The sequence below is a fragment of the Leucopleurus acutus genome (genome assembly GCF_964270905.1).
Source record: "Leucopleurus acutus genome assembly, chromosome: 10".
Classification (NCBI taxonomy): Eukaryota; Metazoa; Chordata; class Mammalia; order Artiodactyla; family Delphinidae; genus Leucopleurus; species Leucopleurus acutus.
In genome coordinates, this window is record NC_139153.1 from 4,322,820 (window position 1) to 4,349,625 (window position 26,806).

Below are 26,806 nucleotides of genomic sequence, written 5' to 3' on the forward strand. Positions count from 1 at the left end.
TTAGAAGATGGACATCTTGTATGTGTGTGTGTGTGTGTGTGGGGGGGGGAACGTGTCATTGGTCTGTCTACCAAGCTCATTTACTTCATCTAACACTAACTGAACTCCATGAAGTAAATACTATTTTATTCCCATTTGGAAACTGAAGCACCAAGTAAGTAACTTTTGCAAGGTCACACAGTCAATAAGTGGTGAAGCAGTGATTCCAGCTGAGGAACTTGGCTTCTGGAGTTCATGTTCTTACCAGCTGAAATATGTAAAGTGACACACTATACATATATAGCATTATATCAATGTTAGTTATTATTATTGTTATTTTTACTAAAATTAATATAATAATCCTTATCTCATATGACTCTTGTGAGAATTTAAATAAATTAACCTTTGAGAAGCACCAAACAGTGCCCAGCATACATCAGGTCTTAAAATGGTATTTAGGTAGATCTTTGCAGTCCGATTAACCTATCTTTCTTGTCACTGGAAGACATTCATTTCAGTTCCCTTGTCCTTCCAAGATGGCGCCATCGCCACACACACCCGCCCCGCGCAACTGACCCACTCAAGCTGGCGTGCATTGCTCTGCAAGACGTATGCCGCCCTTCTCAAGATGGCGACAATACTAGCCCTGTTACCTTCCGCCCTCTTCAAGATGGCCTTAGCAGTTAGCTTCACTCCTGGGTACGCTGATCTTCTCAAAATGGTGAAGGACGCAGCGCGCACCACATCCTGACCTTCTCAAGATGGCGCCAGCGTCGTAAACAGCGTCGCTCTCATGAGGACACTTCCGGTTACGCCGGAAGCCTGTATAAGAGGCCTGCGGAGACCCGGTGAGGCGTTCACTTTGTGCTGGGGCGCTCTAGTGCGACGATGGACCGGAAGAAAAAGCCTTTGGACGTCACGGCGTCCTCGGTGAGTACGGGTGTAGATGATGCTGCGGGCTCCACGTCTCCTCGCTTCTGCCGGACAGGAATCTCGACCTCGTTTGTTTCTTCACTCGGGGACCCAAACTTGGCTTCCCCTCAGACAGGACCCCCGGTACCTGGCTTTTCTCCCAGAAAAAGCCAGGGCCCACTTCTTGCTTGTAGAACCCTGAACGTGACGTCTCCCCTCCGCCGTGCACCGGCACCAGGCTTGCCCCTCAGACGCGGACCAGAACCTGGTGTCTTTTCCGGGTTTGGAATGTCCCTGCCTCCCCTCCGCGACAACAGGCCAGGTCTCTTTGCCAGCCTTGTCTTCGTTACCGTCGGAGGGGGAACGCAGCCTCTGCTAGCTGTGCAGATATATCTCCCTTTAGTTCAGGGACGGGCATGGTCCCCTCAGAACATTAGTGTGATTTGTTCCCCAGGGTCCGAGATGCCCAGAGTCCCCACCAGGAACTAAACAGTTGTTAATACACCCGTAGGCTGCGCTGCCCGGAAGCTGTAAGGTCTAACAGAATGTAAACAGCATTGTTAAGTTAGTTGCTTCTAGGAAGAAAACCTGTTCTGAGTACTTTTGTGCCAGCACTTTGTATGCACTACCTCATTGAATCTTCCTGACTGTTTTAGGAGGCAGGTGCTAGTAATATCCCCATTTTATAGGTGATGCCATTGAGGCTCCGAAAATGAAGTGGCTTTCTCCAGCTTACATACTGAGTTCTTAGTGGTAGAACTAGGCTCACTCCATCTGTTTGACTCCAAAGCTGTTGTCTTTTCCGTTATATCAGAGCAAATTGCCTAACCTTTGGTTTAATCTCGGATTTACTGCAGAATGTTAGGATGCAAGCGATATGAAGGAAAAGATGGAAGTAGCCCAATATTTGAGCTCCTTTCCCCCGTCTAATACTGAAAATTGGTACTAGTTATTATGTTTGAGGATTAGGAATCAAAAAGCTGTAAAATTAAAGTTATCCTTTCCTGACGGGTTAAAATTAGCAATAATCATAATGTGAATGCCATCTGGGAATTGACACTTTTCTGAGCATCTTCATTTTAAAGTTCAAAAGTTTAATAGGAAAATGTCTGGCTAGAAAATTAATGTAGTTAAGAAGGCTTAGAGGGACTTTCCTGGCAGTCCAGTGGTTAAGACTTCGCCTTCCAATGCAGGGGACGTGGGTTCGATCCCTGGTTGGGGAGCTAAGATCCCACATGCCTCTGGGCCAAAAAACCAAAAGACAAAATAGAAGTAATATTGTAACAAATTCAATAAAGACATTAAAAATGGTCCACATCAAAAAAAAAAAAAAGGCGGCTTAGAAGAACAGGCTTAAGTTTTTTTCCTTAAATGTACAAGTCTTTTTTTTAGTGATACATGTAACTTTATTTATTTTTAATTTTTGGCTGCGTCAGGTCCTAGTTTCAGCACGCGGGATCTTTCGTTGTGGCGCGCGGGCTTCTCTCTTAATTGTGGTGTGCGGGTTTTCTCTCTCTAGTTGTGGAGCGTGGGCTCTGTAATCTGCAGCACGTGGGCTTAGTTGCCCCGTGGCATGTGGGTATCTTAGTTCCCCGGCTAGGGATCGAACCCACGTCCCCTGCATCAGAAGGTGGATTCTTTACCACTGGACGACCAGGGAAGTCCCAAGGCTTAAGTTTTAAATTTTTTTTTTTAAATTTAGAGTATTAGGCCCTAGAATGAACCTGCCCTTGGCATTATTAAAAACCCTGCCAAGCCTGTTTTTAAATTGCTTCCTTCCAAAATAGAAATCATTGAGCTCAGTCATTTTGATTTACCTTAAAAGTCAGTTTGTGATGCTGGGCTTTATAAGTATCTGCTTTATAAATGACCATGTGTATAAGCAGCTGTACTTGGATCCTTAAAAAGGAAGCAGTCATTACATCCTTTTTTGGAGTAGATAGTGGTGACTGATCCAACTCCCCTGTACCCTTTGCTCTGGCCTTTCCTCTTCTTGAACCCTGTTGTTCAGCTAAACTTGCAGTTTCCAAAACACGCTGAAACAAAATTCACTCAGTCCATTTTCTTTCTAGCTATTGAAATCTTGCCTATCCTTTAAGCTTCATTTCAAAGCCATCTCTGATCACTCTGGCCAGAAGGAAATACTCCTTTATCTGAACTTTTTGCTACTTAATTCCACTCTTCACGTCATTTTTTACAACGGACTGGTATTGTAAGTTACATTTCTTAGGAGATTGTAGGCTCTTTGAGGCAGCTTTATGTCTAATTCATGTTGGTATCCTGCTCTTCAATGTTAAGTGCCAGACATATACTGGTGCTCAGATTGTTGCTGAACAAAGACGTTTTCCTATAGAAATAATAAATTGTTGTGATGTTTAAGTGAAATTACTACAAGAAAAAGCCAAGGACAGTGCCAGTCAGACAGAAGGTGGTTAATAATGTTAGTTGAATCTGAATCTAAAAGATGCAGATTTCATTTACCTTGCTTTATCACTCTCCCCTTGCCCAGAGGAAAGCCTTGAAGTGTTGAAAGTTAAATGCATTTACAACAGAGCTGGAATGAAATATGACTTGGTTTTATTTTGTACTAGATTCTACATTTAAACTTTTAGTTTTATATCCAGTTTTGTCCATTTATAGGAGCTTGTAATCTTGTTTTGAGAATTATAAAACTTAGAAATCCAGTCACTCATTAGAATTAATTGTTTTTGTTTGCTTATTGGTTTTATTTTAGTTGGTAGACCTTAAGGCTGAACTCTTCCGAAAACAAGAAGAATTCAAACAAGAAAAACTTCTAAAAGATGCTGGAGTTTTGGGGAAACCAAAACCAACTACTAAGGTAAAAATAAGATCTAATTATCTCCATCAATTCCAAACATAGGGAAATTACACTGTACTTAGGTCTTTTGAAAGTGTTCATGGTGTCTGCTACATAAAAATCCCTGTCTTGTATTTGAACATATGCATGAAATGTTTTAAATATTAAGATAGAAATTAGTAAGATTTAAAAGCGCATTATGGGCTTCCCTGGTGGCGCAGTGGTTGCGAGTCCGCCTGCCAATGCAGGGGACACAGATTCGTGCCCCGGTCCGGGAAGATCCCACATGCCGCGGAGCGGCTGGGCCCGTGCGCCATGGCCGCCGAGCCTGCGCGTCTAGAGCCTGTGTTCCGCAACGGGAGAGGCCACAACAGTGAGAGGCCCCCCGTACCGCAAAAAAAAAAGAAAAAAAAAGCGCATTGTAATGATCTAATTCTTTAGCCACTTCTTTTGGAATAGTACATGCTGTTAGAATGTGTTTATTTACATTTCCATGGAAGATGATCTAGTTTTACAGGTGTTATAAATCCAGAGATAAACAATTAGATAATATAGAAATATAGCAGAAATATAGCTGGGTCTTTAAGAGTTGTGAATGTTTTTACAATTTTATAGCTAATGGTATCTGTTACTTGTGTTACTAAATCTCTGTTATATATGTTTTCATTAGTCTTGAATTAGGTTGTAATCATTCAGGAGATAAAAGAGAAGTAACTGCAATTGTATAAAGAAATTTTTTTTTATGTAATTAGGGCTTTTTTTTTCAGCTCCAACTTTGCTATGGACAGTGTATTTACAGGACATAGGTTGGCTGTCAGAAGTCTAGTTATTTCCACTGATTCATAAGATCTAATTATCTTTTTTTTCCTTCTGATGTACAAGACAAGTAGAGAGTTTTTGCGATCATTTGGTGATTCTGTCTTGTCTTTTTAAATTATTCTCCAGAAACCAAGTATCTGGAGCAGACAAAACACAGGAGTTTCGAATCGAGCTGAGAAGGATGCTGAACAGAAGATTGAGGAACAGAAGACTTTGGACAAAGCGAGGTAAAGTTTCGCTCTGATAAATGTAGCTGCTGTTGTGGCTACCCAGGCAAAGGAATGAAAGTTCAACTTTTACTCTTTTTGATTTACAATTTTAATTTTTATCATCCTTATAGCCAAATACTCTTATTACTCTGAAAATAATATAATTTGCAGACATATTTATAGTCTTATAAGAAGACAAGAGAAAGCCTCAGTTTAAAAGATGAAACAGTCCCACTTTGAGCCCCTGTTAGGCACTGAGGTTATCAACAAGTGTTTAAGAAGTGTCCCCATGGTGGTGTGGTTTGGGGCTACTAGGTGGCATGCTATTAGCATTTAGAAAGTGAATTTCCCCCTCAACTTTTTAATATGAAAAACTTCAAACCGACAGAATATTTGAAAGAAGAGTGTGATGAATATTCTAATACTTTTCACCTAGGTTCACCAATTAACATCTTTTAAAATTTACTTTCTTTTTCCCCCTCCCTCTCTCCAGTGTGTGTAGAGAAACTTCGTTAAACATCATGATACTTTACCTCTAAATATTTCAGCATATATCTTTTAAGAATAAGGACATTATCTTGCATAATCACAATACTGCTGTCATACCCAAGAAATTTGACACTGATAAAATAGTACTATCATATGGTCCATATTCAGATTTCACCATTTATCCTAAATAAAGGTTATGTCCTTTATTGTTTTTTAAAACATTTAATCCAAGAGTCAATCAAAGAGTACATATTGCATTTAATTTTCATATCTCTTTAGTCTCTCTTAATCTAAAACAGTTCCCTTGCCTTTTTGTTGTCTGTTATGCCGTTAATGTTTTTTAAAGAGTCCAGCCCAGTTGTTTCTACAGTGTCCCACAATGTGATTAGGGTCACACTAACTGTTGTTGGTAAGAATACTATTGAATATATAGGTAATGATATGTCCTCCCATTGAATCACATCGGGAGGTTCATGATGTCAGTTTAAGTCATTATTGGTGATGATAACTTTGATCACTCAGTTAAGATAGGTCTGCTAGATTTTTCCACTGTAAAGATGCTCTTCCGCATTTGTAATTAATAATAATCTAAGGAGGGAAACTGAGACTGTGAATATCCTGTTTGCCAGTATGTTTTCATGCGACGGTTTTGTCATCACTGATGGGTCAGTTATTACAGTGATGATTTCAAAGTTAGGATTTTTCTAATTCTATCCTTCCATGTTTATTATTTTTTCATTCTGTTTATTAGCTGGCATTCTTCTGTAAAGAAGAGCTCTTCCCTTATTTGCAGTATCACCCTGGACTCAGAATCCCAAGTTTTAATGTCTGTCATGACTGCCACATGTGCTTTTGGATCTATTGCATAATGAAAGTTGAAAACAGTGGTTGCTAAGGCTCCTCAGCTCTTTTGGGTCTGAGAATAAAGGGCAGAATATTAGCCCATTTGGGGAATTGTTTTTCTTAATGTTTGGCCTATCCTCAACAGACATGAGACTTGACTTAAAGGTATGTTCATTTTTGAGACATTTTTCTCACTACCGGACATTATTCTTAGAATTTTAATTTTGTTGAAAGATGCTATAACTTTTTAATGCTTTATGTATGTATTTTATTAAGATATAATTGAAGTATAATGTTATATTAGTTTCAGGTGTACAACATAATAACTTGATATTTGTATATATTGTGAAATGATCACCACAATAAATCTAGTTAACATCTATCACCACACAGTTTGTTTTGTCTTGTGATGAGAACTTTTGAGATCCACTCTTTTAACAGACTTCAACTATGCAATACAGTCATTATACTGTATGTTACATCCCCATGACTTACTTATTTTGTAACTGGAAGTTTGTACATTTTGACCCCCTTCACCCATTTCACCCATTTCCTCCCCACCCTCTGGCAACCACCATCCTGTTGTCTGTATCTATGAACTTGTTAGTTTTTTTGTTTAGGGCTTTTTTGTTAGTTTGTTTGGGTTTTTGTTTTTTTAATTTCACATATAAATGAAATCATACGGTATTTGTCTTCTTTGTCTGACTTATGTCACTTAGCATAATGCCCTCAAGGTCCATCCATAGCATTGCAAATAGCAAGATTTCATTGCTTTTTATGGCTGAATAGTGTTCCATTGTGTATGTATGTCGCCTTTTCTTTATCCGTTCATACATCAGTGGACACTTAGATTGTATCCTTATCTTGGCTATTGTAAATAATGCTGTAATGAACATGGGGGTGCATGTATCTTTTGAATTAGTGTTTTCATTTACTTCAGATAAATACCCAGAGGTGGAATTGCTGGATCATATGGTAGTTCTTTTTTTTTTTTTGGCCATGCTGTGCGGTATGTGGGATCTTAGTTCCTCAACCAGAGATGGAACCCCTTCCCTCTGCATTGGAAGTGCAGAGTCTTAATCACTGAACTGACAGGGAAGTCCCCATATGGTAGTTCTATTTTTATTTTGTGAGGAATCTCCATACTCTTTTTCCATAGTGGCTATGCCAGTTTACATTCCCACCAACAGTGCATGAAAGTTTCCTTTTCTACACATCCTCACCAACCAACACTTGTTATTTCTTGTTTTTTTGATAGTAGCTGTTCTAACAGGTATGAGGTGATATCTCATTGTGGTTTTGATTTGCGTTTCCCTCATGATTAGTGATGCTGAGCAGCTTTTCATGTACCTGTTGGCCATCTGTATGTCTTTGAAAAAATATCTATTCAGGTCCATTTTTTAAATTGGATTGTTGTTTTGCTGTTGAGATGTAAGTTCTCTGTTTATTTTGGCTATTGAGCCTTTGTCAGATAAATGATTTGTAAATATTTCCTCCCATCCAATAGGTTGCCTTTTCATTTTGTTGATGATTTCCTTTGTTCTGCAGAAGCTTTTTAGTTTGATATAGTCCCTTTTCTTTATTTTTGCTTTTATTGCCTTTGCTTTTCATGTCAAATCCAAAAAAAGTCAGTGCCACAGCGGATGTCAGGGAACTTGTGGCCTGTGTTTTCTTCTAGGATTTTTATGGTTTCAGGTCTTACATTCAAGTTTTTATTCCATTTTGAGTTAGTTTTTGTGTACAATAATGGTCTAGTTTCATTCTTTTGCCTGTGGCTGTCCAGTTTTCCCAGCACCATTTATTGAAGAGACTGTCCTTTTCCCATCGCATATTCTTGGCTCGTTTGTTATAAATTAAATGATCATGTGTGTGGGTTTATTTCTGGGCTCTCTTTCCATTCCATTGATCTATGTGGCTGTTTTTATGCCGGTACCATACTGTTTTGATTACTATGGCTTTGTAATATAGTTTGTAATCAGGGAGCGTGATGCCTCCAGCTTTGTTCTTCTTTTCCAAAATTGCTTTGGCTCTTTGGGGATCTTTTGTGGTTCCATACAAATTTTAGGGTTGTTCATTCTATTTACGCGAAAAATGCCATTGGAGTTTTAACAGGGATTGCTTTGATTTTGTAGATTGTTTTGGGTAGCATGGACATTTTAACAGTATTTTTCTAATCTGTAAATACCTTTCCACTTATGTGCATCATCTTTGGTTTCTTCATCAGTGCTGTGTAGTTTTCAGTGTATAGGTCTTTCATCTCCTTTGTTAAATTTATTTCAAAGTATTTTATGATTTTTTTTTTTTTGGCTGTGCCACATGGCATGTGGGATCTTAGTTCCCCAGCCGGGGATCAAACCTGCGCCCCCTGCGATGGAAGCATGGAGTCTTAACCACTGGACAGCCAGGGAAGTCTCTTCTGTTCTTTTTGATGCAATTGTAAATGGGATTGTTTTCTTATTTTCTCTTTCTGATAGATCATTATTAGTATATAGAAACGCAACAGAGTTTTGTGTATTGATCTTGTATCCTGCAACTTCACTGAGTTCATTTATTAGTGCTAACAGTTTTTTGGTGGAGTCTTTGGGATTTTCTTTTTTTTAAATTTATTTTTGGCTGCATTGGGTCTTCATTGCTGTGTGCAGGCTTTTCTCTAGTTGCAGTGAGCAGGGGCTACTCTTCGTTGCGGTGGGCGGGCTTCTCATTGCAGTGGTGTTGCGGAGCATGGACTCCAGGCACGCAGGCTAAGTAGTTGTGGCGCCCAGGCTTAGTTGCTCCATGGCATGTGGGATCTTCCCGGACCAGGGCTCAAACCCGTGTCTCCTGCATTGGCAGGTGGATTCTTAACCATTGTGCCACCAGGGAAGCCCAGGATTTTCTGTATATGATGTTATGTCATCTGCAAATAGTGATAGTTTTATTTCTTCCTTTTTGATTTGGACGCCTTTTTTTTTTTTTTCTTGCCTAATTGTTCTGGCTAGAACTTCCAATACTACACTGAATAACAATGTTAAGGGTAGGCATCCTTGTCTTGTTTCTGACCTTAGAGTAAAAGCTTCCACCTTTTCACCATTGAGTATTAACTATGGGCATGATCTTTTTTAGTTTCCTCTGCATAACAGAGTATTCCTTGGTACTTTGCTGTGATTTTTCTATCCAGTAACTTTTTACATAATACGTTCATTGTGCTCGTGGGGAATCAAGTCTCCCCATGATCTGCAGGACTTCTGCATCTCTCCAGAGCTTACAGCAGGCCGAGGTAGGTCCATGAGGATGTAAGGCCTCAGGCAAGTTACTTTTCCATTGAGACGCTTTCCTTGTCTGTGCTGTGTGGTGGTTAATACTTAACTCATGAAGCCCTTTAAGAGATTAAAGGAGTTACATAGTGTCTGGCACATAGTGGGTTCCAGATAAGTGTCCCATACCCTTGCCCTCTGAGTTCCATCTTCACTACTTGACTGAAGAAATGTTCTTTACAGTCACCAACGACTTCTTCATATACTAAATCCAGTGGCCATTTCCCTGACATCTTCCTTGATCTCCATTATTTTTTAATTAATTAATTAATTAATGTATATTTTTTGGCTGCATTGGGTCTTCGTTGCTACACACGGGCTTTCTCTAGTTGTGGTGAGCGGGGGCTGCTCTTCGTTGTGGTACGCGAGCTTCTCATTGCGGTGGTTCTCTTGTTGCAGAGCACGGGCTCTAGGTGCGCAGGCTTTAGTAGTTGTGGCGCGCAGGCTTGGTAGTTGTGGCTTGCGGGCTCTAGAGTGCAGGCTCAGTAGCTGTGGCGCACAGGCTTAGTTACTCCACAGCATGTGGGATCTTCCTGGACCAGGGCTCGAACCCGTGTCCCCTACATTGGCAGGTGGATTCTTAACCACTGCGCCACCAGGGAAGTCCCTCCATTATTCATCTGAAGACTCTTCCTGCCATCTTAAAACTGTCTTCTTTCTGTTACACTGCATCCAAACTTCTTATCCTTTCCCTTGCACTCTTGTCCCCACCTGTCTCTGTTGTGTTTATTTTGTACCAGTCTCCCCTTTGTTCAGCACCCTCTACCACGCTGATGTCTCCTTGAACATGTCAAGTTCATTCCCTCTTCATCTTTCCTCTGCCTGACATGCTTTCTCCCTGAAGATTCCTTCCATGGTTGACTTCTTGGTATGCAAGCCTTAGGCCAAACGTCCTCTTCAGAGAGGTTTCCCCTGACTACCCTATCTTAGTGTCCTGCCCATTTTCTCTGTCCAGACAGTGTATTTTGTTTTCTAAATTTTTTGAAGTTTTATTTTTACTAAGATGAGATTCTGTAACAAGACTGCTTGTTACATTAAGTTCCATCTGAAAAAGAGCAACTTAACCTCTTAGAAGTTGATATGACTGAGCTGGTCCACAGAGCACTCCATCAATGCATGACAAAGGGCTTCTATTGGGATAACCTGCTTTTATTTCCTTCCCTTCTTCTCACTGTCTGAAATCCTCTTTTTCATTGATTTATTTATTGTCTTTCTCCTTCTCTAGAGTGTGACCCCCATGAGAGCTGGAACTTTGTCTTATGCACCTAAAACAGTGCTTGGCACTTATGTAGTCAGTGCTTGTCTTTCTGACATAGACGCGAAGAGGCTGTAACTGGTGGCATGCTTTACGTGTATTATCTAATTGATTCTCATTACAACCCTAAGAGGCAGTGCTATCTTTCCTATTGTGATGTGGGAATTGAGGTGTATGAGAGGTTAAGTCACTTATTCCAGAGCACACAGCAGTGTGACCAAGGAACTTCATTGCCTTGGGACACCATTATTATTATTATTATTGTTAGTTTGTTTATTATTAGTTAGTTTGTTTGTTATTATTATTGTTAGTTATTATTATTATTATTTTGGCTGCGCTGCATGGTATGTGGGATTTTCGTTTCCCAACCAGGGATTGAACCCATGCCCCCTGTAGTGGAATCACAGAACCCTAACCACTGAACCACTAGGGAATTCCCTTGGGACACCATTAGAAATGAAATTTTCTATTATGATTAAGTGTGATCCTTCACAAGCAAAAACTCAGATGACTTGTTTGGGGCTCGTTACCATTATAGGTATTTCTAGAATAAAAGAATTGTCAGCTGTCTTACCCACGAAAGAATAAATGTCTCTAGAATTAACATGAGCAGGAAGACTGCTGTATTGAAATACCAGGGTTGATGTTTGTTTTTTATTAGCTATTTGTCATGAATACATTATACATGTTCTGTATAAAATAGACACGATATATTTTTAACAGACTTCCAAGAAGTTGGTCTCTACCTCCCTTAGGCCTGATGAGCCAAGGGAGACCAGGGACCCTTGTATAAGACAAGGAATTTGTAAAACAAATAGAATTTGTTGATCCATTTGGAACGTTGCAAATAGAAAATGTTTTTGTTTAAACATCTCTCTTTTTTTGGTATTTAAGTTACATTTGGCATTTAAATTAAATTGGAATCTTAATTCATTCATGTATTCACTCATCAAATACTTACTGAGCATCTGCTATGCACCAGATACTGTTTTAGGCCCTGGGATACAGTCATGAATGAGAGAAACATGGGCTAGGCTTTCACGGAGCTTGCGTTTGGTTGGCAGAGCAGACCTGGCTGGGCCTGAGGGTCCCCTCAGGGCGGGGTTTCAGCTGTAGTCAGGCTGGGTCCCTTGGGCAGGTTGCAGCAGTAAGGCTGGGGATGGGGCAGACTTACCAGGAGTTGCAGTGATAAAGACCATTTCTAATACTTGCTTTTTTTTTACTACTAGGGAGAAATTGGAAGAAAAAGCCAAATTATATGAAAAAATGACTAAAGGAGCCTTTATAGGTAAATATGATTATTTATGTATCTTTATTTTCTGTAATTCATATACCTCTGTGGTATTTTATTATTTGTTAAAATAATTGTAAGAATAGGGAGAAATTTAAAGAATAAAATTGATTACTTTCCGTGCCAGCACAGAGACAAGAAAATCAGCAATAGTTTTTCAGTTGCCCCGTGGGTGCTGGGCTCCATGATAGGTGCTATGAAGGGACAAGCTAGTACGGTATAAGCCAGATTCTCTGCCTCTGCCCTCAAGGCGGGGTATCATCAGTGGAGGAAAATGGCACAGAACAAAACAAATTTAGGAAACAAGGTCTAAATAGGCCACAATTACAGTTATTGCTATGTTAAAAAAAACCTGGGAGGAATTATGGTTATATCAGGGTACTGGAGTTATGGTTCCTTTTCCCCTGTTTTTCTCTATTTTTAGTTTTTTTCTGTGATGTGCTTATAGTTGCTTTTAAGATAATAATAAAAAGATCCCCCTTTCCTCATACCTGCCCCAGAAAAATAAAACCCAACCTACAGTTCAACAGCAGTAGAAGAGATTTTACAAGGCAGTACATATCTTATTGCCTTTAAAAGGCACGTGTGGAAGTCTCTAGGGAGAAGGTGCCTCTGATGGGGGTCTTGAAGGTGTTGGAAAACTGGAGAAAGGGATTCTGCAGGGGGAGAATGGAGAGAGCAGATCGGAGGGAGGAGAGGGCCAGAGCTGGCAGAGCCGACTAGCAGGGCTGGGTCAGAGGGGCAGGGAGAGGGGGTAGTGGGGCAGCAGGAGGGTAGCGGGGCGGGACCCTGGTCATGGGCGGCCCAGACAGCAGAGGCCTGTTCCCTGTGTGGTGGGGAGCCCAGCCTGGGCAGGTTGGGTGCGCGCAAAGCTGAGGGCCCTGGGAGAGGCTTTGCCTTCCTCCTAAAGAAGCAGCAGGGTGTCAGTCAGCAGGAGGCCTCACTGTTACATGGTCTTACACCTCAGTTCTGGGAACGTGTATCTCTTTCCCATTTGAGTTACATGTTTTTGTGGCTTAAAAAAAAAAGTCTTTTTTCGTTTGATTCAAACTTTACTTATATTGTTAATATAGAAATCAAGTCCAAAGGAGTGTGTAGACGTGGAGATTTGGTTCTGTCCATACCGGCAGGCCCACCTCCTGATAGGCATATTGGACCAGCATGTTCGGGCTAGTCAAGTTTTGGAGCCTCAGCTCTTCTCCACTGTACAGTGAGGGTAACACCAGCCCCTGGTAGTAGGGAACCTACTATCTGTTCTTTAGAGCTTAAATCTAGCAGAGTGAAACTTCATGAAACATTGTGAATACACCCACTATACTGTGTTAAATTAAAATCATGGATTGCTGTTTAACTTTCAGTGTATGTTTTAGCTCAAGTAGATCATGAAGCCTGCAGGCAGATGGCACTTTACACATCTCTGTATGCCCTGCAGATCCTGGCACCGTGCCTTACCTGAAAGTGGTGTTCTTTGGATTGAAAAGAATTCAGATGACTTTTACTTGTGTTATGACCCTTCAAACATTTGCCATACTGTAGCAGTATAATTAGGGTTATGGGATATGGCCCACATGATTAGAGAGGGGTATTACTGATAGCCACAAAGACTACTGAGAAATACAGTTCTGCTTCTGTATTATGTAATTGGCTATATGAGTCTCTTGAAATCAAATGGTTTTGTTATCTTAAAGCCTTTTGTTATTGACAAGGCAGCAGAAAACATTAGGCTTTTAAAGATTTTTTTATGTGGTACATGTGTCCAGTGGTCTATTTACAGCTTCCCTGTCAGTCTCGAGGTGGCTCTGTGTCTTTGTGAGCATTTAGGGGGTGGGTGGAGACATCAACTACTGAATTGTCGGGTAATATAGCCGCCTAGTGTTGAATGTGACTGCTTCCTGTCAATTCCACGTGTGGTCTTCTTCTTTGATGTCAAGAATCTGAAAATTATTTTTTATGTCCTAGATGAAGAAGTGGAGGATATGTACCTTGTGGATTTCACACAGAAGATCATAGACAAACGCAAAGAAATGGAAGAGCTTGGTGCCAATAGAGATTATAGAAAGACAGAAAGAGATGATGATGAAGAAACCGTTTCTGAAAAAGATATCCCTCCTCCCCAGGATCCCAGTGAAGAATGGTTGGTGATATTATGCCATTTGGTCATGTTAACATTGTCAGACTTGCGTTTAGTTTTTGAGAGTTATGTTGTTTGGTTGATATCAAGCCATTTCTCTCTATCCTTAAATATTTATTTATTTACTATTTATTTATTTTCGCTGTGCTGGGTCTTAGTTGTGGCATGTGGGCTCTTTGTTGAGGCATGCGGGCTCTTTAGTTGTGGCGTGCAGACTTCTTAGTTGCAGCATGTGAACTCTTAGTTGCGGCATGCATGAGGGATTTAGTTCCCTGACCAGGGATTGAACACGGGCCCCCTGCATTGGGAGTGCTGAGCCTTACCCACTGGACCACCAGGGAAGTACCAGTCTCTCTCTCTTTTTTTGGCTGCATTGGGTCTTCATTGCTGTGCGTGGGCTTTCTCTAGTTGCAGTGAGCAGGGGCTGCTCTTCGTTGCGGTGCGCAGGCCCTAGGTATGCGGGCTTAGTAGTTGCGGCTCGCGGGCTCTAGAGCACAGGCTCAGTAGCTGTGGCACATGGGCTTATTTGCTCCATGGCATGTGAGATCTTCCCGAACCACAGCTCAAACCTGTGCCCCCTGCATTGGCAGGTGGATTCTTAACCATTGTGCCACCAAGGGAGTCCCTTTCTCTCTGTTCTTAATCAGTTTTCTTTCTTTAGAGACTCCACTTTAAATAGGATTGGATTTATAGGTATAGAAGGAGTAGCTCCAATAAGGAAATAATTACAGATAGACTGAACTCCTGCCATGTGCCAGGCACTGTGCCAGGTATGGAGGCATTGATAGGCCTGTTTCATTGATGTGAAAAAGTTGTTTAGGCAGAAGAATGTTCCTTTGTTACCCATGCTACCTTACCCATGTCCTTATTCGGGCATCATGGAGAGTCATCACGTAGATAGTGTTATCTCTATTTCCAGTGAAAAGAGGCTGGCAGAGCTGATCCAGTGAGCCTTACTCTGGCTGTGACATTTTCTGGCAGTGTGGTCTAGGCATCATGACCTGGATCTGGACAGCAGTAGCTCTGCCTTTCACTTGTGATATGGTTGTGATCAAGTTCCTACCCTCTCTAAGCTTCAGTTTCCTCATCTGTAGAACAGGGATGGTGATGCCTAGTAGGTGAATGATGGGGAAACTAAACTAGTCTTTTCTTTACAAAGAGACAAGAATGAAAATTCCATTATGATTTTTTGTACCTAAGACATTGTTTAGAAACTTGTTCAAAAGGGCTTGAAATTGCATGGAGATGCACTGATGCTGTGTCCTGGGAGTAACCCTGCCTGTTCCCCTCCTGCTGGTGCAGAGCCCACCCCTCCCCCACTTCAAGGCTCAAATGTCCTCTTTATGGGGGTGTTTGTTAGGAACTGCTTAGGATTGTTGGCAGCACTCGTTGACCTTTTGTCAGCCATTGCCCCTGTGGGCAGGAGTCATTTATGAGTGAGGAGAGCAGTCTTTGCTTGGGAACACAGAGAACGTGCATCTTCATGCTGTGGAGGGGTCTTCTTACCTACCTTCTAAAACACTTATATTTGGGGTGGGCTAAGTGGCCACACACTTGCTATAGCAACCAGAAGAGGAGCCTGTATGATGCCATCCCTTCTGTCATGGTCTCTTCATCATTTCTAGTCTAAGTGGTTTCTCCCTCATCTCAACTCTGGTAGCACTTAAACATACTTTCTGCTCCTTTGGGTCTTACCTTTTATTTATATTGACACATAACTGGCCTCATTACCAGAAGAAGATTGAGGCAAACTTCTGGTACTTTTTACACCCTGCCTGCTCCTGTTAGGAGTGTTTCATGAGCGTGTGCCCTAACTTCCCCCTAGAGCCCTGTGAAGAGGGCATGACTCCGAGCCCTCCTGTGTCCCCCTTGTACCTCGAGTAATTGTTTCTCTGAGAGCTTGCTCAGTGATTGCTGATTACATGGGGCAGTTGCTGGCTGCTGTTCTGCCACTTCTTTTTGATGGGATCTGAATGTTTTGGAGGCCTTCTCCAGAGACAGAATGGCCTGTGATTGCTTTTCATAGGAGAAATCTCATCTCCTTTGAAAGGTTTAATGTCTTTTTTTTCCCCTCATATTAATGCCTGTATGATTACAATCAATTTGTTACTGATTTGAAGAGTTTGGAGGGCAATTGAAGGTGTCACATGCCACCATATGGTGAAGGAAGATGCACTGCAAGCAGTTCTGACACTTTTTTTGTTTTTAAATTAGGTTCCAGAATTGTAACTGCTTGTAAAATCCTTTAAGTAGTTAAGTTCCAGGTGGTGGAAAATCTTTCCACAAAAATACTGTAAATAACTACTCAGACCATCTGGCTCAATGTTTTTTGTTCTCCATTCATAGAAGAAGAAAAAAGGAAAAGAAGAAAAGGGAGAAAGAACCTGCTCTCTGCTGTTGGAGGTTTTATTTCTGTGGTCATCAGTTTTAGGACTACAGTTGTGGATTCCCAAACATTCAGTTTTTAAATCATAGGCTGACAGTTGGAATCGGCAGGTGTGAGACAAAAGAAAAGGCTAACAAAAGCAAAGCCATATGCATGGTAATCTGACCTTGAGTTGGTCCAGCAGCAGCGCTGGCCCTTCTGTGCTTTCTTCAGCCTCCTGCCAAAGGCTGTGAGGGAGTCCTTGCCCATAATTTAAAAAATTTAAAATGTTTTGCATCATAATGCAAATGAAATGTTACTCATGAAAACCTGCCCTTTTCCTGTATGGGGGAGTCTCAGTATTTCACTGGCCTTGCCGGCTGCCTGGCTCCCCTGCCTCATACCTGGACAAAGGTACTTGGGGCCAGGATGAGGAAAGAGGAACAGGGGTGAAAGATAACAGACTGGCCCACTGCTGAGGTGCTTCTTTGGTATAAAATGTGTGTTGCTTGGCTTCCTCCTAGTCAAAAAGAGTCTCTCAAAATACTTATATTAAGAAAGTTCTAATTCATTGGGAAGAATTGTACCAATTTAAAGAAATACAGGAAAGAATAAAAAGTCAAATTTGGGAAGACTGTAAGGAAGTGAGCAAGTTGAGAATATGGTACGGAGCAAAGTTATTATGATGCTGATAAAATATTTGGAATTGTTTAAACCAAATTAAAGTAAGTTCTGAGATGCTGCAGCAGGGGTCTTTGTGGCGTATTTGTCTTGAGGTCAGAGATGTACATGATCATTTTCTACAGTTTCTAAAACTAAGATTTAATAAAGGGCTCAATGAACTTACTGTGTGTCAACTTTTAACTTTGAAAAACATGTTCTTACCAATGGTAGTGGTGTCTCAGGTTGAGGGTTTTTCTTGGTGATGGGGCCTAAATTAACTTTTTACTGTGCACCAACTTCCTAACTTACGGAACCATATGTCATGTACAATTTTCCACGTCTTTTCACTTTTATTTCAGGGTGGATTATGTGGATTCTTTAGGGCGATCCCGGCGCTGTATGAGAAAGGATTTGCCACATCTGCTGGAAATGGATAAAAATCTTCAGGGGAGGCTGTAAGTGTGTGACATGCAAAGCTTTGCCCATGACATGCAGACACGGGGATTGTTTTGTGCGCAAGGCTGTTTTTAGTTTATTTTCTTTGGTGCTTTGCTGTAAGAGTATTTTTTTAATGTATAAGAATATTAGTGGAAGCACTTTTTTGGGGTTAGCATACACATACACACATAGTCCACACTCAGGGAACAACCTGAGTGAATGAGCTACACTCATTGTGTAGCTACTAAAAGGGATGAGTTAGAGCCTATCTGTTTACTTGGAAGGATGTCTGCCTACAGAGTAACAAATAGAGAATGAGCCCAGACCAAGCCAACAAACAAACCACTGCGGAGAAAGTGTTTAAGAATATACTCTTGGTTATCCCACAGCAGGTGGGGGCAGGCAGGTAGTTAGCTTAACTTTTTGTTTATACACCTTTGCATTTTGAAGTAAGGGCTTTATGGCTAGAATTTTTTCTGTGGTGCCTAAGACACACCCAAGAGGTAACTTGCTAAAACATCCCAGGGAATAAAATTCTAACCAAGGGCAGCTGTTGTGTGGAAAGCGTTGGGAGAAGGTCCACCTTGTCCACATCATCCAGGTTCAGGTAGGCCTGGGCTTGGCACAGGGAAGAAAGTGCAGAAGCCCTGAGCCACCTGACAGGACATGAGGTCCTGCACGGGAGACCGTCCACAGGAGGCCCGTAGTTCCTCCTCTCTGCCTCTCCTGCCCCCTCCATTCAGCCCAAGACCAGGGTGGGAAGGAAAGTAATTTGTCTGAGTGGTGAGGCAAGATTTCATTATGCTAATGTAACATGTTGCTTGCTTTGATTAAAGAAAGGTGAAAATAGTTTTTGCAGGTTCCCAGTGGTATTGTGGGTCAGAAGCCTCTGTAAGGAACTGTCTTCTTCATAACTAGAGTTACTCATCCATGATCGCACTCCTGAACTGAAGCATTGCTGTGTCACAACTCTTATCTAAGATGGTTTTTGCTCGATTTTCCTAGTTTTGTTAGTCCTGCAAATGAAAAAACCTTACTATCTGAAGATATGAGAAAAGAACTCCAGCGCCAGCAATGGGAGGAAGAAGAGAGGGAGTCCCTGAGAAGACCAATGGGGCCCGTACATTACGAAGACATTCGTGAAAATGGTATAGTCATCTGGCAGCTTTTTTTTTTTAATTTATTTATTTTTGGCTGCATTGGGTCTTTGTTGCTGTGCACGGGCTTTCTCTAGTTGCGGCGAGCGGGGGCCACTCTTCGTTGCGGTGCATGGGCTTCTCATTGTGGTGGCTTCTCTTGTTGCAGAGCACGGGCTCTAGGCGTATGGGCTCAGTAGTTGTGGCACACGGGCTTAGTTGCTCCGCGGCATGTGGGATCTTCCCAGACCAGGACTCGAACCTGTGTTCCCTTCATTGGCAGGCGGATTCTTAGGACTGCGCCACCAGGGAAGCCCCCATCTGGCAGCTTTTTTAAATCATTTTTTTATCTTGAACAAATGACAAGCATAAAAGGAAGTATTCGTGAAGCAGCAGCTCTTATGTGGAAATAAAAGATTCTGCTTTCGGAATTGAAAATACCCCTTTTTTCACTTCATAGCCTAAAAATATTCATATTGGGAGTATCTTCCTAACAGAGGGTCTGTTAATCCGAGTTTGCTCCCCAAGAGAAGTGGAGACAGCCTATGACTAAAATGTTAATGAATATTTGTCACTTGGCAAACAGGATGGAAACAACTTCTAACTTTTGTTTTAGCTGCTTCTTAGAAAAAACAAAACAAAATGTGTGAGACATCATTGTGTTACTTTTTGCTGTGGTAGGAATTTGGTCTGAATTTAATTCACTGATCAGGGAAATCTAACCTTTTGGATAATTTTGACTTATTTCAGAGGCCCGGCAACTTGGTGTTGGATACTTTGCCTTTGCCCGAGATAAAGAGTTGAGAAACAAGCAGATGAAAACTTTAGAAATGCTGCGTGAGCAGGTACAAATTAAACTCAGTTGATGTTAAGGATTTGAGCGGTTGGGTTTCTTGTTGTACCGTACTGCAAAAAAATCTAGTAAATTAATTAGAAATTTACATTGCTATTCAGAATGCAATTATCGGTTTCATAAAGGTAATTGCGATATTATTTTGGTGTTTCAGACTTTAAGATTATAGTTGTTCAAAAGTAACTTGTATAACTTTGATGTTTTAAACTTGGTTTCAAATATGGCACTTTTGGAGCGGCCTGGGTGAGAAAATAGAAAGTTATTAGAGGGTGGTTAAGGAGTAGGACAGAATTTTCTTGAATGGTAAGCCTTCCAGGATACTCTGAACTCTTACTAAACTTCAGAAGACATCAGAGGGCTTGTGTAAGAGGACTTAACGGGTCTTCATGTTGAAGATCTCAAGGATGGCTTCTTAGAGGTGGCATGAAAATCAATTAGTCTATTTTTAGAATAAAATTAATTATTTCATCCTTTTCAACAGAAATATTGTGAATACGCTAATCATTTTCTAATTTTCTGTTCTGTTCAGACAACAGATCAGAGAACAAAACGAGAAAATATAAAGGAAAAGAGAAAGGCTATGTTAGAAGCAAGACTTGCCAAACTCCGACAAAAAAAGATGAAAACATCTAAAGAGGATGGAGCAGAGGAAGAAGTTAGAGGTATATCTTGGCTCGTGTTTCTAAACCACAAAAGGAAAAATTTTGTTGATGTCTCAATAATAGGACTGGCAATGTGGAAATCAGCCATCTAGTTTTATTCTCTAAGCAAGCAGTGCACCTTGGAGATATTGCCAGGAACAGTTTTTATAACCAAAGTGGCATGGAATTACACTCCAAAGAAAATTTTAGGCTGTAGACAAGGGTATTAGCAGTATATTGTGTTGTTTCATAGAACAGCATGGTTTAGTAACTGAGACTTAGGAGTAAAATACCTAAGTAAAATAATTAAAAGGTATTTTAGGATACAATTTAGTTGTGCACGTACATGTTTTAGACCTATTTTTTTGCTATGGCTGCGGTTTTTGTTGGTTATTATAAAGTAATGTATTTTAAAGAAGACGTGCTTTCAGAAAGTAATAAAGGATTTACAAATATGGGTATAGACAGCTTACCAAGGGACTGTTGAAATGCTGGGAGCACCGTTCAGTACTGTGGTCAGACTTGCTCACTGTTATGCTAGACTGGGATAAACTCCCCAACAGAGACACTGCAGAGACTGGCTCAAACCAGGTGGACGTCTGCTTCTCTAGTTTAACACCTCAGAGGTGGTGGGTGTCCAGGGCAGGTAGTAGCTCTGCCCTGTATGGTCACCTTTTCCCTGGCCTGTTCCTGTCTTAATACTTCTGTCATTCCATAGAGGGTTCCTCTCACCTGCACGGTCGCTAGCTCCCCAGCACCTGTTCATGATCCAGCCCTGGGGAAGAAGGGGCGGGGACCCAGCTTCCATTCTAGGGATGTGAGTCAGGATCACACACAACCTACGGATTTACATCCCAATGGCCAGAATCCACGGGCCATCCCTAGCTGCAGGGGAGGCTGGGAAATGGCCTCTCTGACGAGGTGACACATATCCAGCTGAAGCTGGGGGGCACTGTAGTCCCAAAAGGAAGAAGGGGGTGTGGGTGTTAGGGGCACATAGAAGCTTCTCCAGCTCCCCCGGAAGCCTGTGCTAAGCCACGGGCCATTTTCTAATTCTGAACACACTTCAGTTTAGCTTTGGAAGGAGATCAGAACACTTGGGAATCGGAAAATGGTCCATTTAGTTTTGTATAAATGCTGTCTCCCTGTGACATGTTAAACTGTTTTGTTTCTCTGTTTTTGCTGTACTCCTGAACATCTGTCATTTCCACAAGATGTAAAGTGCCACCAGTGCTTTTTAAAAATCTATTTTCTTTTAAAATATGGCCAAAATAGAATAGCATACAGCCTGTCGCCAGGCTCCAGCTCTTCATCACCCTCAGTCCCCTTGCTTAGTCGGAGACTCTTACTTTAGTTGAGTAATTGGGGGGTTTCTGGTCCTTCGATTGTTGGTCAGGGGAAGCAGGGTGGCATAGTGGCAAACAGAGACTTGGAAATCCATCCATCCTGGGTTTGAATCCTGGCCCTTGTCACTGTCCACCTGTGTAGCATTTCTGATCTTAATTTTCTTTATCTATAAAATGGGTATAAAGTGGGAATACCAGTCCTGACTTTATTAGGGTTATTACAGGGTTAAGTGAACTATTGTATACAAAATACTTAGCCCACTGCCTGGCACATGATAGATACTCAATAAATACCGGTTATTGTTTGTACTCTCAGGATGAGCATGTTCTATTTAATTTTTTAAAGTAGTTTTAAGCTTTGTTATAATGAAGTCTTATTCCATTGCCAAAAATAGATGGAGATGTTATTGGGCCATTGCCACCAGAACCAGAGGTCATGCCAGCTCCTCATACAGCTGCCCAGAGTAGCAAAGTCGAAGTCATCGTTCAGGAGAGGAAGGATACCCGGCCTGGGGTGCCACACATCCGGGAGTGGGACAGAGGAAAAGGTAAGGGGGTCAGTTCTCCTGAACAGAGTGTGATTCTGGTGAGTCTTACTGGTCCTTGGAAGCTTAAGGAGTTCTCCACATCGTTGAACTTGTTTCTTCTCAATACCCAGGAGCATTAGACAGTGTGATTATAAAAGACCAGGGTCTACAAGGCGTCATGCCTAAAGGATGAGTTTCTTTTTTTTTTTTTTTTTTTGAGAAGCACTTGGGGGAAGGTTTCTGAAATTCCCGCTGCCCCCATGTGGTCTTACAGCTTTGGGATGCTGTTTTTTTTTTGTTTTTCGTTTTTAATTTTTGGCTGCTTTGGGTCTTCATTGCTGCGCGGCTCTCTCAAGTTGCAGTGAGCGGGGTACTCTTCATTGCGGTGTATGGGCTTCTCATTGAAGTGGCTTCTCTTGTTGTGGAGCATGGGCTCTAGGCACGCGGGCTTCAGTAGTTGTGGCGCGTGGGTTCAGTAGTTGTGGCTCGCAGGATTTAGAGTGCAGGCTCAGTAGTTGTGGCGCATGGGCTTAGTTGCTTCGCGGCATGTGGGATCTTCCCGGACCAGGGCTCGAACCTGTGTCCCCTGCACTGGCAGGCGGATTCTTAACCACTGCGCCATCAGGGAAGCCCCTGGGATGCTGTTTTTCAGGAACCAGTTTTTAAAACCTTATGAAGGTTTGGTACTTTAATGTATTCCGTGTTTTTAGCAGTCTCTTTTATGTTCAGTTGAAAACAGTCTGTGTCCCAGTGTATTAACTCGGATTCACATATGGTTCCATTGGGTTATGCAGATTTGTCTGTAAATTTTGTCTGTAAATACACCACGGTCCCTACAGCAGCCTCTCTTTGGGAGAAGACTCTGGTTTATGTCTTTTTGAAAAAGATCATTTCAGTGGTACATTAGCGTGAATTGTTGGAACTGATGAGATCCACGACTAAAGTAAAAGATATGCAGATGGGTGAGTGCCTTTGGTTAGTGCTACTGTTAGAAATAGAGATGGAATACCAAGATAGATCTGGACAGGTGCCTTTTGTGTCTTCTAAAACTCAATAAAAGACAAAACTTGTGTTTTGCTATGAAGTACCTGTAACATTATGTCAAGCAAATGATTTAAGTGCTTGATTTTTTATGTTTGTCTCTCACATGCAATTTTAGTACTTTTTTGGCATTGTCTCTAGAGCCTGCCAGCCTTCTTTCTCCACAGAACCTTCCTTGAACCTTTCTCCACATGGAAGTTCTCACTCCTTTTTCTTGGCCTGGTTCCTTATCCTTTGTAGGCATCACATATACCTTGTATTATAGTTCTGTTATTACTGTCCTTGTTCTCCAGAGAATTTAAGGTGGCTTTTAAGAAGTATATACAATAATTAAAAAGTAATAACAATAAACATTCAATGATTCAATCATCAGTTCTAATAATACTCTTTCTTATTTTTACTAGACTTTTCCTTTGGGTATTGGTTGAAGAGGCAATCAGATCTCCGGGCTGAGAGAGACCCTGAGTTTGCCCCACCATCGAATTACTTTGTGGACCAAAAAAGAACTGGTTCTCTGAGTAGCCAGGCATGGAACAGACCTGCACCTGCACAGAGTGACCCGGGGCAGCACCCTGGCCAGAGCCATGACCCCAGCTCTTCACATACATCATCCACTCCAGCCCCCAGCGGCCTACCACAAGCCCAGGCGGTCACTTTTGAAACTCTGGATGATATGATTTCATACTATAAACAAGTGACATGAACTTAAAAACACTATAACTTGGGTCTGTACTATTGATGGTGCCTTCCTCTCCCAGAGCAGAGAAAATAACTTAACTTTAGGGACTGAACTGTAACTTTCTCTTCCTGTCTTTTCCCTGAAGATCCAGACTTCAGGCTGTATTTGTCAGCAGGGAAGAAAGTGAATGGTACTGTGGGAACTCCGGCCACTTAGCTGTTCATTTCATTCTCATTGGTATGGAGATACCAGTTCATCTGGATTTACATGTGAGCTGAGGTAGAGTAAACATACTCTGTAATACTTGATACTAAGGTGTTTGCAATCCTGTCTGCTTCATACCCACTCCCAAGACTTATTCAGATTTAGGGGTTCCACTCCTTTCCTTTTGCCAGTACTAGCTTGTAGGTGTCTTTGTTCCAAGCATTCAGCTTCCAGGTCATTTGGTGGAGCATCTGTCAGGAAGAATTTTAGCCTGTCAAATGATGGCACATGAGGGTACACTGGGAGGCAAAGTGATCTAGTCTCCAGGAGGACCCTGACACTAATGGAGAATTAAGCATATCATTTGAAATGAACAGGAAGACCAGGGAGGACTTCACAGTCCAGAAAGGTAGACATTGACGTCACTTGCTCTTACTATCACTCCTTTTTGAGTGGCGATTATCACAGCCACGCTTAGTGGGCGTTCATTAAGTGTGTATTGAGTGATGGGCACATGTGGAGGTTGCTGGGCATGGTAAGAGCTGTGCTCCTTAGCCACCAGGGTTGGATTTTCATCTCCACCTGCCTCCCTGGTTCTCCCGCTCTGGGCCCTGATCTCTCTTGGGAGCTGAGTCATCTCAGCCTGGGTAGGATGGACTTGCGCTGGAGTGAGGGACAGCAAGGTCCTTTTGTCTTTACTAACAAGTGGGTGAGCAGAACTCCAGAAGGACTTCCTGTGCCTGTACCATTCCCGTGCTCTACCTACTACACCTCAATGTTCTCTTCACAGCTGCAGACAAGCAGTAGAAGTTGACCACCAGGTCCACAGGGCTGTTACAGCTGCCTCCCAGGCCAGTGAGTCTTGTAAGAAGGCGTTAGAGCAGGTCCTCAAAGCACCTGCTGGAGCCTGTGGTCTCTGTTCCCACAGCACAGTGGTGTTGATGGGAGCACAGAGAGGGTCCGTGACTAGTCACGTGATATCTAAGTGGCAGATTGTTTAGGTGCATGTTTGCTTCAGACTCATGTTTTCTTCAGCACCCTCTGCTCTCAGTCTTTTGCCCCAGTATGGATCAGTAATAGACAAAATTCCAAATTCTTGCAAACTTAACCTCTGAAGTCCAGATCAAGGGTGGAGTTGCAAGACCTATTAAATGGTCATTTTGTCAGCCTGATCAGGCAAATATCTCTCCTAACAAAAATGAAAACCAACTGACCCAGCTGCCTTTTTCTGCAGAAATTGACAAACTCATCCTAAAATTCATATGGAATTGTAAGGGACCCAGAATATCAAATATTCAAAACAATTTTGAATAAGAACAAAGTTGGGGGACTCACTTCCTGATTTCAAGACTTACTACAAAGCTACAGGGATCAAAACAATGTGATCCTGGACTTCCCTGGTGGCACAGTGGTTAAGAATCCGCCTGCCAATGCAGGGGACATGGGTGCGAGCCCTGATCCGGGAAGATCCCACATGCCGCGGAGCAACTAAGCCTGTGCACCACAACTACTGAGTCTGCACTCTAGAGCCCGGGCCCCTAGAGCCCATGCTCTGCAACAAGAGAAGCCACCACAATGAGAAGCCTGCACACCACAACTAGAGAAAGCCTGCGTGCAGCAACGAAGACCTAACGCAGCCAAAATTATATAAATAAATAAATTTATAAAAAAAACAATGTGGTACTGACATATTGATAAATCACTGAAACAGAGTTGAGAGTCCAGAAATAAACCCATACATCTGTGGTCACTTAATTTTTTGACGGTGCCAAAATCATCCAGTAGGGAAAGAACAGTCTTCTACAGATGGTTCTGAGACAGCTGACTCGCCACATGCAAAACAATGGACTTGGACTCGTACGTCTCACCACATAAAAAACAAAAGCACCTCAAAATGGACCAAAGGCTTAAATGTAAAAGTGTAAAACCAACTGAAACAGCTTGTAGGACAAAAGGAGAGGAGACAAAAAGAAAAATTGGAATACTAAAAGGAAAAAACAATTATTAGATATCCTAGAATCATAAGGAAAAATAGAAGAAAAGAGAAGGTGAATAATAGACTAGAGAAAGATGGGAAGAGGTTGTGTTTATAAGGTAGAGCAGAAGGTCTCGAGAGGCATAGTGTAGAGAAGGGATGGGAAGACTAGGCAGGCAGCAACAAGCACATGAGTATAGGAGGCAGTGGTCACGGAAGGGGCCCCCAAATAACCTTTTGTCCTTGCCCAGGGCACCCACGTTGGACGGCAGAGCAGCCTGTGCATGCTGGCTCAGGGTCACTATCGACTAATAACTGTAAGTTGGATATTCTCTAGGATTTCAAAGACTGTATAAACCTTTTTCTAATCTCATTTTAACAGCATATGTTGAGTGTTTTATGAGCCCAGTTGTTTTATCCTCTTCCATTTCAGACTCGGGGTCCTTCAGCGTTAACACAATTCCAGTTTTAGTGTTTCTTGTGGGCCTGTTTTGTAGGAGTGTGTCCAGCAGATGGCACTGGAGTTCTTAGGCTGCAGACCCGTGCTCTGGTAGCACTGCCCAGTAGAAATGAGGTATAAGCTGTGTGTGTCAGTTTCAGTTTTCTAGGAACCACATTTAAAAAGTGAAATTAATTTTGTGGTATACAGTCATCCCTCTGTATGTGCCAGGACCTGCCATGGAAACCAAAATCCGTGGATGCTCAAGTTCCACAGGCGGCCCTCTGTACCCACAGTTCTGTATCTGGTTTCAACCAACTGTGGATCCTGTAGTGCTGTAGTAGTATTGAAAGATGCGCGCATAAGTGGACCCTCACAGTTCAAACCCATGTTGTTCAAGGGTCAACTCTATTGAATCCAGTATATCCAAAATATTTCAACATTTAATCGATATACAAAA

The 26,806-nt window shown here is 41.9% G+C and overlaps 1 protein-coding gene across 2 annotated transcripts; it reads left to right on the forward strand.

Annotated features, from left to right (window-relative positions):
- The first annotated feature begins 816 nt into the window (after positions 1-816).
- CCDC174 (coiled-coil domain containing 174) lies at positions 817-26,806 on the forward strand. Of its 2 annotated transcripts, none has more exons than XM_082849125.1 (11): positions 817-909; positions 3,626-3,730; positions 4,655-4,755; positions 11,847-11,905; positions 13,868-14,042; positions 17,427-17,522; positions 18,511-18,653; positions 19,392-19,486; positions 20,024-20,156; positions 21,877-22,029; positions 26,159-26,806. In XM_082849125.1, the coding sequence occupies exons 1-11, from the start codon at positions 868-870 to the stop codon at positions 26,242-26,244; spliced, it is 1,188 nt and encodes a 395-aa protein (XP_082705251.1). In that variant the 5' UTR covers positions 817-867; the 3' UTR covers positions 26,245-26,806. The 2 variants fall into 2 exon arrangements, with proteins under 2 accessions (XP_082705251.1, XP_082705250.1); XM_082849124.1 differs by lacking the exon at positions 26,159-26,806 and adding an exon at positions 23,454-24,774.